Raw genomic sequence first — 12227 nt, 5'->3', positions numbered from 1 at the left:
GCCAAAGAGGTGGTATAGCCAATTGGGTCACCATAAATAAGCTTGCTGCTGCAAGAATAGTCAATGGAAAGAGATGTAGTGCTGCCGGAATGATCACCATGAATAGCTACAAAAAAAAGAAGAAAGTATAATATAAATGAAAATAAAGACAAACTTTGCAACAGTTGGAGGTGGATGGAGCTATCATCAAGGACCCTGATACTATTAAGGAGGCAGTGCAGAAATTTTATGAAGGCCTTTATAAGGAGACTGAGCAGTGGAGTCTTGGTTTGAGACTTCATGATGTATCTAGGATTACTGAAGAAGAACAAATATGGCTTTAGAGGTCTTAGAAGGAAGAAGGAATAATGTAATGCCTCAACCAGTGTGTTATGGAGAAGGCATCATTAACACCATTCAGGTTTTCCATTCCAATCAAACTTTCGAGAAGAGTTTTAATGCAACTTTCATTGCCTTGATTCCTAAGAAACCAGGAGCCTCTAGTTGCACATCAAGCAGTTCTGACTCAGGACAACCTTATGAAAAGGGGAAGGCAGTTATGCTCCAGATGTTTTTTTTGTGAAGCTGAAACAGAGACAGTAAACCATCTTTTTTTACACTGTAAAGTGACTGAAAAATTATGGCAATGGTTCATTAATCTCAGGGGTATTAGATGGGCCATGCCAAGACATACTGTAGAAGCTCTAGCATGTTGGAATAGGGATGGAAATCAATCAGGACACAAGGAGAGATGGAAGATTGTCCCTGCATGCATCTGGTGGACAATTTGGAAGGAGAGAAATCAGAGATGTTTTGAGAACAAGAGCATTTCCTTCCAAAGTATGAAGATGAACTGTCTAGCAACATTCTACTTTTGGTGTATTCAATCTGTACCTAAGGATATAGGGGACATCACTCTGTTTTTAGATAGTCTATAATGGATATAGGTGATAGATTTGTTTTGGATGTTCCTTCATATTTTTGATGTAACTACTTAGGAGCACACTATTGGTGTACTTCCTTCTGTTTATAATACCAGTTAACTTTCTCAAAAAAAAAAAATGTACAACTATGTGATCTCCTCTTGAACTAGCTTGATCTGAAATTACTTAACCTCTTCGGTCTTCGGACTAAGGTTAAAGCATTATACAAGAACAACATTCGGTGCTGATATTTCTTTATATTGTTCACTTGCTGCAAAATCATCAGGATATTGCGAGTGATTTGGGTAGAGTGTAACCCCTAACGAATCAATTTGATTCTCTTATGATAATTATCAACAATCTTAATTAGCAGGAACAACAAAGAGACAATCCATTGATTTCCGTTGTAGGAGACATTGGGTAGACTTCTATAACATCTAGTCTGAGTGTGAGGTTACCTCTCACAAGACTTCATGACTATTCAATTAGATAGTCCACAAAATAGGATTGGGGAAGAAAAAGGAAAGATCATAGCACGCACTGCGTTAAAGCCAATATACGGCACTGAATGGTTAAGTGACTGCCACATCTGTCTACCTACCTGATTATTAGGAGTTAGGACTCTGTCTACTCATTGAAAAGTCAAGTACAATAACAACTACTACTACCACACTTCAATACCAAACTACTTAGGGCCACCTAAATGAATTTTACATATCTATGCCGCTCTATTTGGGCTGTCTTATTGCCTTAATAAACTAAGAGAGGGCATCAAAGAGCAGAATAACAAAAACACATACATCAACCAAGACCATTATGTACAATGTACACAACAGGGAGAAAAAACAATTTCGTCTAAAACATCCCTAGTCAACTTCATAAATACAATCTAAAGTGTATAGATCTATCTACGAAGTCTCAGCGATGAGCGAAAACATGTGACTACCGCTTTAGTACCTGCAACCGCACCGATGGTTTTCTCCACGTTTGGTAAACTTAGTTCTGTGCGCACACCTTCTCCACCCACAGCAGGTCCCCATGAAAAAGGGCCAGCAGTCAAATCAATAAAAGCCCACCTGATACGAAATGAAACAAAAATCACAACTATGGAAGACACTGAGTGAGGGGAAGTAGTTGAAGACAGACTCTAACCTGTGATTTCCAATCCAAGTATCAGTGAGACATTCAGCATGAAAACCGCTAAATTGCCCAGCCTTTAACTCTCTCTCAAAACGAAGCTTCAATTCTCCATTTCTCCCATTCAGAAACTTGAAAGGAACAGAGTATCATAATAACTAGAGTCAAATAGAGGCTTCAGATAGTCCAAGATATAAAATGTTCAAAGAAATAATTAGTGCAGTATTTGCCGTACTTCTCTTCTATAATGATCAATTAGCGAGACATATCCAGGGGGGGGGGGATAAAGTGGTGTAAAGTAATACCTGCATAACCTTGTTCTGCACAACTTCAGCCATGTCCTTTCCTTGAGATACCTTCTCAACATTGTTTAATACATCTACGCATCTAGTATACCACTCTGCCTGGTTTTGTTAAAGAAAGTAAACAGTTCAGAACAAACACACATCAGAACAATGGGAGTACGAGAACTACAGTTTTACTATGCATCTCTAGGGCAATTATGTGGCCCATTTCACTGGCTAAGAAATGTTTTTGATCACCAGAAAGAAGCACATTGAAAGATCAATAAAGTTAAAAGAATAGTACAAATTTAAAACATAGATGATCCGAAAAACTAAGAGAAACAAGTATGTTGACTGAATCTTTTGACAAACCTACTGTACTAGAGCTTATAATACCAAGAGTGAGCATTTGTCACAGACTCACAGTGATGCTCTTTCAAGTTTCGTCATACTCACTTCAACCTTACCAAAAAGGACAGAGAAAAAGTGTACAATACAGAAGATCAAATGGAAAGTAATTACTACTCTAGGCTTTGGGTGTAAAGAACAGGATATAGAAGAGGAGATACAATTAGTGGACTTCATAGGTTCTTTGTAAGTATTTCTTTTAGCTTTTTCCTTTCTTGCAACAGTTTTTGGAGGTGGCCAGCATAGCCCTTAATGCTGAGGAATACAAAAAATTACCAGTTTCAGATTAAAAAAAAAGGAAAAAGAAAAAAAAAAGACACACTCAGCTTCACTAATTCATGAAATACAGGGGGGGAAAGGGGAGCTATTGATGCATAGCTGCAAATTTGTTGCTAGCACATTGAATTTTTAACAACTAAGAAAACTTATGTTGCTTGACAACAAAAAACAAGCAGCCCACATTGCATGATGATACTGATTGCACCAGACACAATATATAAAGGAGAATAAGATATGACACCTGCAGGTTATTCCCATGAACTGATACAGTTCAATGAATTATAACGAATAAAAAATTTCCTTGATCAGACAGTTGGTATCATTCAGTCTACCTGAACAACATTTTTACATCCAGTAAAAGCTGTATCTGCTTCATTTATAACTCTAGAGCATTGGCATGTACTCTAGAATAAAATATTCAATGCAAGCCCCTATAATAAATTACACAATAAATTGCATCTGCAAGATTCCTTGATCATCTATTTCTAGCAAGAATTTAACTTTCTCCTTAACTAGATACTGAAGTGCATCATATTTGTGTGCGACAAGTAATATAGGCACATACACAACCAGTAAATCCACATTGGGTCTCTATAAATTCCATCTCCAATGACATGCTTGAAATTTAAGATCCAGAATGATATTAAGGGAGCCAAGAGGAGAGATAACTTACTGTATCTGTATCTTCTGTGACAGTCCATGAAAACTTTGCCATTGGATGCTTGGCATACAGTGGTCTTGTCATCTTTTCGAGAGCTGTGACAGTTTTTGTACAAATAAGCATCAGTCTTAGTTAATGCTTCTCAGAGGACATACAAATACCAATCATGCTACAGTTAAGAAAATTTGAACACACATTTACCTACCAAGAATACTTTCTGATGCTCTTCCTGAGTGAAGAATTTTCGATTGTACCTCCTTATTCTGTAAGAAGCATCCAACCAGTGAAAACATTACCCAAAAATAGATCTTGACAAATCAAGAATCACTGAAGTATAAGATCAAAAAACATGAAGCTGATGATCCATGTCCAACTAATATAAAGGGGTATTGAAATTACAATTTTACCTCCCTAAGAAAGTTAATTTCGCTTTCGGATAACCCTTGCCTACATGATTTAAGGAACAGAAGATACAGATGAATCAGAAATCAGAAAATACAAATAAAGAGACATGTGAATAAGGAAAGATATTATGTGATCAGAAATAATCTGGATGCAGCAAATGCACAGAATATCTCTGCAAGAATACATTCTACACATTGGAGTACTGTGTTATATTCTAAATCAGCTTGAGGACAACCTTTTCTCTCTCTTTTACTCTTCATTGTACCCATTTGCATGTAATACCCATATAAAGGACCTAAGCAGAAAATTGAAAGCCAGTTGATGTAAAAGCACATATGCTGCTAATAGAATGACTTGACCAAGTAAAATTCCAGTTACCAGGGAAGTACCGCAAGGACTGAGAACCACATGTGTTAAGCTTCGGGGATCTTAGTCCATCTCCAGCTTTACAAAGCTTTTTACACAATTCTTAATAAGCAAGTAGACGAGATAGTAGAGAAATGAGTTTCTAAGTAATGTAAGATTGATTAAAACAAAAATGTCTTAAGACACATAGAGCCAGTTTTAGATTTCCAAAACTTGTATATGCACATACGATAGAGAACTGACATGGGCCTGCAATGTATTACATTGAAGTTTTGCATAAGGCCAGATTTTATACATTTTACTTGCTCTAGTACTTAAGTTTCAAATCTGACTAAACCTTCAGAAAGACTCCGTCAGTTCCAAAACATAGCTCGACCTACCTTTCTTTTTTCCCATCCAAAAGAAGTGATCTCTTTCTTGATGGAAACATTTCTCTCTCCATAAGTTCAAGCATAATGTTTAAACTTGGAAGTTATTTGTTTCTTTAAAGGAGATTGTTTTTTTATGACAAGGGAAACTCAACCCCTGCTCCTATGCAATAGCTCGTCAACCACACAGGAGAGGTAATTTGCACTAGGCAAGCCCGGTGCGACGAGCTCGACCCATAAGGCATACCTCTTGCTTTCGCTGGCAAGGGGTTTCGAACTTGAGACCTCCAACATGGAAGTCCCAAGCCCAAACCACTGGCAAGGGATTTCTTTACAGGAGATTGTTCAACTCAAAAGTCTAATTTTTTTTAATTGGAAATATTGGTATTGAAAGCACTAGCGCAGAGCTACCAAACAAAAGCCTAGAAACAATTACAGTTGCCCTATCAAATCTATTAAAGAAACCTCTTCCTCTAAAAAAGCACTCTTTACACCAAAAGTGGAACAAAAGTACACAGTTCAACTAAATCTCCTGCATATGACTGCCCCTATCTTCAAAAACGCTGGAGTTCCTCTCTATCCAAACTGTCCACCATATGCAAGCAGGAACCAATCTTCACCATTTCTTCTGTCTAACTATACCTCCCAAATTGTTCCATCTCTTAAGAAGATCCACAGTGTTAGCAGGCATACACCATTTGATTCCCAACAAATGCCACAATTGATAAGTAGAAGAACAATCTAGAAATAAATGGCTATTAGTTTCTGTGTTCAACTAACAGAACAAACATCTGGAACATAACTGGAATTCTCTTCTTCTCAACCTTTCTTGACTCGACACTGTCTTTCTAGCTACCAACTAGGTGAAACACAGAACCTTTTGTAGGAGCATTAGACTACCAAATAAACTTCCATTGCCAATCAATAATCTGATAAGCATGGTTGCTGATTGCTAAATGCGCAGACTTGACTGTGAAAGTCCCATTTTTGCTTGGATTCCAATACAAGTTGTCCTCTGCTTCTGATGGGCCCTGAAACTCCTCCAAAGTCTATAAAAAACTCCACTGCACCTTCAAAAGTCTCATCTACTGGATTGCCTTATATGAGCCTGTCTAAGACTAGGCAACCTTAACAGGAAAGGAATTCAGCTGGTCAACAGATGTTACCTATGTAACAAGGATCTGAAATCTGTTAATCACTTGTTTTTGCACTGTCCAGTAGCTACTGATGCTTGGAACATGTTTTGCACCCTTTTTGACCTGAGTAGGGTTATGCCAATGAACATGAGACAGGCATATCTGAGTTAGAGGTTATGGAAAGTTGATAAGGCCGTCAAGAAAATCTGGTTGATGGTTCCTGCTACTATCTTTTGGTGTTTGTGGACAGAAAGGAACAAGAGATGTTTTGATGGCATCTCAACTCCAAATCACTCTCTTAAAGCTAAATGTTTTGCTTGACCTTTTTTATAGGTCAAAGTTGACCCCAGTTCTTTGTGCTGGACATTTTCTAGACTGTGTTAGCACCCTAGGTTTAGATTAACACTTTGTATGGGGGCTGAACTGAGCTAAATACTCCTTTTTGCCATTCTGTTACTTGTAATTTCCCCTTGTAACTTTGCATCTCCTTGATGCTTTTTAATGGAACACATTACTTCATCAAAAAAAATAAGTCTCATCTACTCATTTTTTGTTTTTTTGAGATTGGCAACTGTTTCTATTGCTGTAATCAGTACATGGGTTGTACTGAAAACCATATTTACATAATGAACTCTAAAGGCACTGTCCTATCCCTATAATGAGAGTAAAACATCAATGATAGAGACAGTGTCATTAGAGTAAATCTGATTACACCAAAAACACAAAGTTAGAATACAATAGTTTTACTTGCTGCATATTACCCATTAACTACTCCTGTTATTCACATTTCTTAAAACATTTATCTTTTTCTTTGAAAGGTTCTCTTAAAAACACTTATCTAGCTCAATACAATCTGTTTAAACATTTTAATCTTAGTTTCTAAGATAGAAGCAAGCCATAATTTTTGGAGCAAAGGGAGAATGTATCTGTATGTATATGTGAGCTACTAAACATAAGTGATTTTCATTTATTTTTAATTTTACCTTTTATGGGATCATATCTATTACTCCCTCCATTTTAATTTGTTTGTTCTACTTTCCTTTTTGTCCGTTCAAAAAGAATGTCTCTTCCCTTTTTCGGCGATTCTTTAATTTCAACTTTCCACCTGGCATGACCACGATATTAAAGGGCATTTTGGTACATTCTACATATCTTTAATTTAAGGCCACAAGATTCAAAAGTCTTCTTTACTTTCTTAAACTTTGTGTCAAGTCAAACAAGACAAACAAATTGAAAGGGAGTACTTATTGGGGATAACTATTTGTTTAAGTTCTACAAAAGAAAATTTCCACTTCAACTTGCTTTTTCGATTGAGTGATAATTTTAGTTTAAACTACGTCAAAATACTGTCTATCTTCTAAAAATAGAATATTTCACATGAAATCATGTAAAAGTGCAACCTTTTACACTACAAAAAACTTGAACAAAATGAAATTTGTGCATACTTTAACGCCAATGCAATCAATTAAATCAAGTAGATGTTTTCTGAACAAGTGAGTATGGCAACTTAGTTTAGGTTTACTTACATCTAAGAGGTGGAACACTAAGTGATTCCGCATTGACAACAGCTTTGATGACTCAATATTTAAAAGTATAGAAGTAAATAGGTCAACCATGCACCTCACACCGCAAAAGAAGAGTTGTCAATCCTAATAAATAGAGCATCATGTAACACAAGGCTTCAGCCTTCAGCATGGCAATACTTGTCATGCAAGAGCAGATTATTCCACACCTCAAAAACGTAAGCTCTAGGTCAAGAAAGATAAACTTACACAAGAGCACAATGTTGACCATTATCCGATATTAATTCAATTGTCAAACCTAATCTACATGCACAAATCATCTAGCAAATATGTATATTGCACATCCATGCATGTGTGCATGGTGTTACTGTAGTAATCAATGCTTGATCATTTTACCCTTGTTGCTACAACTTCAAAAAATTAATAGACTTAGTCACTTAAAGATGGAAATGGGGCGGGGTGGGTTTTAAGCTATACGGGGTGGGGTGGTTGTTAGGCTATGCGGGTACGGGTCGGGTTGAATAATTTTTCTAAACTAATGTGGGGCGGGGCGGATTTGCGGCCTTCAAATGGTGATAAAGGATCTTTTTATTGAAATTTATAGGTACAGGGGCGCGGCGGAGCGGGTTTATGCGGAGTGTGGCGGGGCAGATTGAGATTATAGAAAAACACTATGTGGAGCGGGGAGAGGCGGGTTAGAAATTTTGCGGGTTAAGCTCAACCCGCCCCGACCTGCCCCATTGCCATCCCTAAATAGACTTGTCCTACTTTACTAAGTTCCAACACATTCTTCTGATAGTTAAATACAACAACATACCTAGTGTTATCTCACAAGTGGAGTCGGGGGAAAGTAGAGAGGCTGCTTCCGATAGTAAAATATGGACTTCTAATCATCTTTGTATAATTTAATAACTGAAGCCTTCCTAACTACTTTGCATCCATATTTGCTATTGGGAAGACTATACAGGTTTAGCTAGCACAAATCTCTTCAGATTTCCCTGATCCTCTGTTATCCCTCTGCTGTAGTGAACAAAGAGGAGGCAATTTGCACCTTTATTTCTGATTCTCAGTGCATTAGTGCAACACACATGTAAAAGTAGTATAAAAAGTTCAATTTTCACAAGAAAAACCTGTATCCATATTTGACTCTTTTCCCATTGCGCTTGGGATTTAAAACGAAGATGTTATAGGCATCTTCCAGTTGTAAATACTCCACAAGACTGGTATAGAGAACATCGATCATATCCACATCAACTTGCCATAGAACAGTTCCATCATCCCTGAAAACACACATTTATATAGAGGAACCGAAGAAACACAGCTAAGAAATAATAATTGAGTCACAGAAAGTTACACAGACAAAAACATAAATTCTCTAATATTAGAGAGGATTTCAAGTACCTGTTATCAGACATATCATCCTTGCGGCCAAAGACATCAATGGCACGCTCAAAGATGGATGTGACCTTTTCACCCATTTGAATGGCATGAACAGAGAAACTGCACAAAGATTTGAATACCTTATCAGATCAGTCTATAGTGCATTAACTATTTTACTCACGCAGATTGTATGGTTGTTTCGGGGAAGGGAAACAAAAAGTACTTGTAGTTTATGTGGCTGATTAGAGGCAGATGGTGACGCTGTTCTCTGTCAATGCTAGTTTTGTAAAATGGTGTCAAAACTTCTCCCACTTGAGGAATCCTTGTATGTTCAAGGATGTGATCAATCTTTGTAAACCAGCGCTCTAGTTCCAGTGGCAGTAGCTTAAATTCTGAGCAGAAACCACATCGCAGTAGTAAAGAATAATATAGTCAATATTTACAATGTAGAAATATAACAAAGAGAACAGTCATCTTCAATTGTGGAGGGACAATTAGATACCTTTTTATAGAAGGTAAAGTAAAGGGATAATACATACCTTGATTACCCTTCCCTTCAAATCCAATAAAAATGAAATTCACAGGTACTGGAAGGTACATGGAATCAACTTCCAGAAGCTTCAAATAATTTGCTATATTACCTGCAGTACAAGAGAACAATATTTTATTTTACTCCACTTATTAAAAGATATACTCCCCCTCTGTTCCATCATAGAACGTATTAATAGTATATTCAAAAGCACATCAAACATATAGTTCTTTAAGGGGTCGTTTGGTACAAAGTATTATAACACAGGGATTAGTAATGCAGGGGTTATTTTTATCAAGTGTTTGGTTCATTGCTTCCCACCTAATTTTGGGTTTGAATTAAAACTTTTACAAAAGTTAACTACCAATTATACCCTTGAATTGTTATAAAATTTTCTATTTTATTTAATTGAGCCGAGATAGATAACTATTGGAAAATATTATTTTTTTCTTATTACTAAATTTTTAGAGCTCGAATTATCAAAATTCAATTTCTTTGAAATTAAATAAGGTTATTACTTAGTTTTTTTTTTCTTTCCATAAATGGAGTGTTGCTATAATTACAGTGTCGTTCGAAAAAATTCAGGAACACTGAGGATGTTTTCTGTTTTGGTTCCTTTTATGATACATGTTATAGTGTGTTATAGACAATCCATTATTTTATTTCTCAGCTTATCCTATTTACAACCCTAGTTATAAAAAAAATAAAAAGAATAGATCAGCTTATCCTATTTACAATCCTAGTTATAAATTTTTTTAGAAAGAATAGATGGAATTCCGAATTAGTTAGAAATTCCACTTTAACATTTGAGTCCTTTTTTAATCTAAATAATTAATTTCTTCGTTGGGTCCATAATTTTATTACATACAAAATAATTTCTTTTGCCTTATTATCCTATATTTGAAGTTAAATTTAATTGAGTGATTTATTGATAGAAATATCTAAGTTGAGTGAGTTTATCGACACAAAACAAAGTTCAATGTGACTTTACTTGATAAATTCTCAAAGTTGAGTAATCTTTTGAGCAATAAACAACTCTTTTAAAATAATAAAATTTGTAAGCTAAATTATTTAAATAAATTTACTAATATAAATATAAAATATAAAATCAAGAAAATAAATAAAATGATTAAAAGAATTTGAGGGATATTTTTGTCTTTACATAGATAATCCCATGGTATTAAAACCTATGTATTACTAATACCACCAAATGGGAGGTATTAGTAATACATCATATAATACCATGTATGTTGTATAACTAATCCATGGATTAGTTATGCATGGACCAAAATTCCTACCAAACATAGTACTAAATAATACCATAGATAATACATGGACTATTTCTCCTAATACTCCCTACCAAACAACCCCTAAGGCTTTTAGGAATATACACCAATGTGATGGCTCATTGGAGTCTTATTTGACTCACACAGTTATTTCAAATGGGTAGCGCAAAAGAATCCAAATGGGCTTATAAAAGCCTCGAGTCACTCCACCTATTGTCTTTATTCACATTTCATTAGATGTATTGGACAAAATAATCATGGTATATGCATTGTTTATCCAATGTTTGGTCCAGTATGATTGATATATGTATAGCTTATACAATATTTCCTGTATTATTTTTTATTTTTTTAATCAAGTAAAAGATTTCATTGATAATAACAAGGTCATTATGGCCCGTATACAAGAGGTATACAAAAAAAGGAGAGACCTACAATATATGGCTCACCCCATTCCAAAAGACACGCAAACCTCTATACAAACAGGAACTTCATGGTTGCACCAAAACTAAATAAGGGATCAGGGACTACTTCTCAACTAAGCTCATTTCCCCACCTTCATAAGCTCTTCTACGCCTCTCCTTCCAAATGACCCACGAAAAAGCAAGAGGAGTAACATTCAAAGCTACACGGATTTTGGTATAACCCAAGAATTACCAAACCAACGTATCCCACCATAACCTCGTGGCTAGTTTGTAATGCAACATAATATGATCCACGTCCTCACCTACCTCCTTACATAGGAAGCATCATCACATGCAAACAACCTTAATGTAACATAATTTGATCCACGTCCTCGCCTGCCTCCTTACATAAACATCATCTCATGCAAACAACCTTTCTTTTCCTACAATTCTCCATCGTCAATATCACCCCTTAGTAGCCAACCATGTGAAGAAGCACACCTTCCTCGACACCTTAGGTATCCAAACCAAATCATAAGAGAAACTAACATTCACCATAACCAAAAGTTTCTCATAGATAGACTTGACAGAGAACACTTTGTTATTTCTCAACTTCCAACTCAAAGCATCGGGTCTATTGATGGGCTCATATTGCTTGTGAAAGCTAGCAATCTCTGAAAAGTAAAGTTAGCAATCTCTGAAAAGTAAAGTTAGCAATCTTAGAAGCTCGTTCACCTCCCAATTCTGGAAATTCCTCCTAAACCTCAAATCCCAAAAATCCCCTTTTGTCCCCTTAACTTGCTAGACAAACAATTCCCTTTGGCAAGAGGCGTTATACAACACTGGGAAATCTAGCAATCTCTTAAGCTCGTTCACCTCCTAATACTGGAAATTCCTCCTAAACCTCAAATCCCAAAATCCCCTTTTGTCCCCCTAACTTGCTGGACAAACAATTCCCTTTGGCAAGAAGCCTTATAGAACACCGGGAAATCATCTTTTAGCACCACACCACTTTTGCCCCCGAAAACCAACTCTATTCCCAACCCATACCAATGTTTTCATTAAAGGTTGTCCACCCCTTCAAAATATTCCTCCACACCACACGCAAAAGTCATAGTAACCACATTTGTTCTCCACCACCCGCCACCCCCACCCCCCAAGT

At 36.3% G+C, this 12227-nt stretch overlaps 1 protein-coding gene across 1 annotated transcript in view; it reads right to left on the bottom strand.

The window, feature by feature from the left end:
- LOC102606447 (uncharacterized) overlaps positions 1-12227 on the bottom strand; it is a 39948-nt gene that overhangs the window by 20824 nt on the left and 6897 nt on the right. The window contains exons 4-13 of the mRNA XM_006353678.2: positions 9389-9490; positions 9073-9241; positions 8871-8969; positions 8600-8749; positions 4079-4118; positions 3877-3934; positions 3684-3766; positions 2345-2443; positions 2055-2170; positions 1860-1978 (exon numbers count right to left, since the gene is read on the bottom strand). Of these exons, the coding sequence (XP_006353740.1) occupies positions 1860-1978; positions 2055-2170; positions 2345-2443; positions 3684-3766; positions 3877-3934; positions 4079-4118; positions 8600-8749; positions 8871-8969; positions 9073-9241; positions 9389-9490 (1035 nt within the window). The remainder of the gene's footprint in view (positions 1-1859; positions 1979-2054; positions 2171-2344; positions 2444-3683; positions 3767-3876; positions 3935-4078; positions 4119-8599; positions 8750-8870; positions 8970-9072; positions 9242-9388; positions 9491-12227) is intronic.

Source organism: Solanum tuberosum, unplaced genomic scaffold (assembly GCF_000226075.1).
Source record: "Solanum tuberosum cultivar DM 1-3 516 R44 unplaced genomic scaffold, SolTub_3.0 scf00157, whole genome shotgun sequence".
In the NCBI taxonomy this organism is placed as follows: domain Eukaryota; kingdom Viridiplantae; phylum Streptophyta; class Magnoliopsida; order Solanales; family Solanaceae; genus Solanum; species Solanum tuberosum.
The sequence above is the reverse complement of the archived record's forward strand: the minus strand, read 5'-3'. Positions and strand labels throughout refer to the sequence as shown.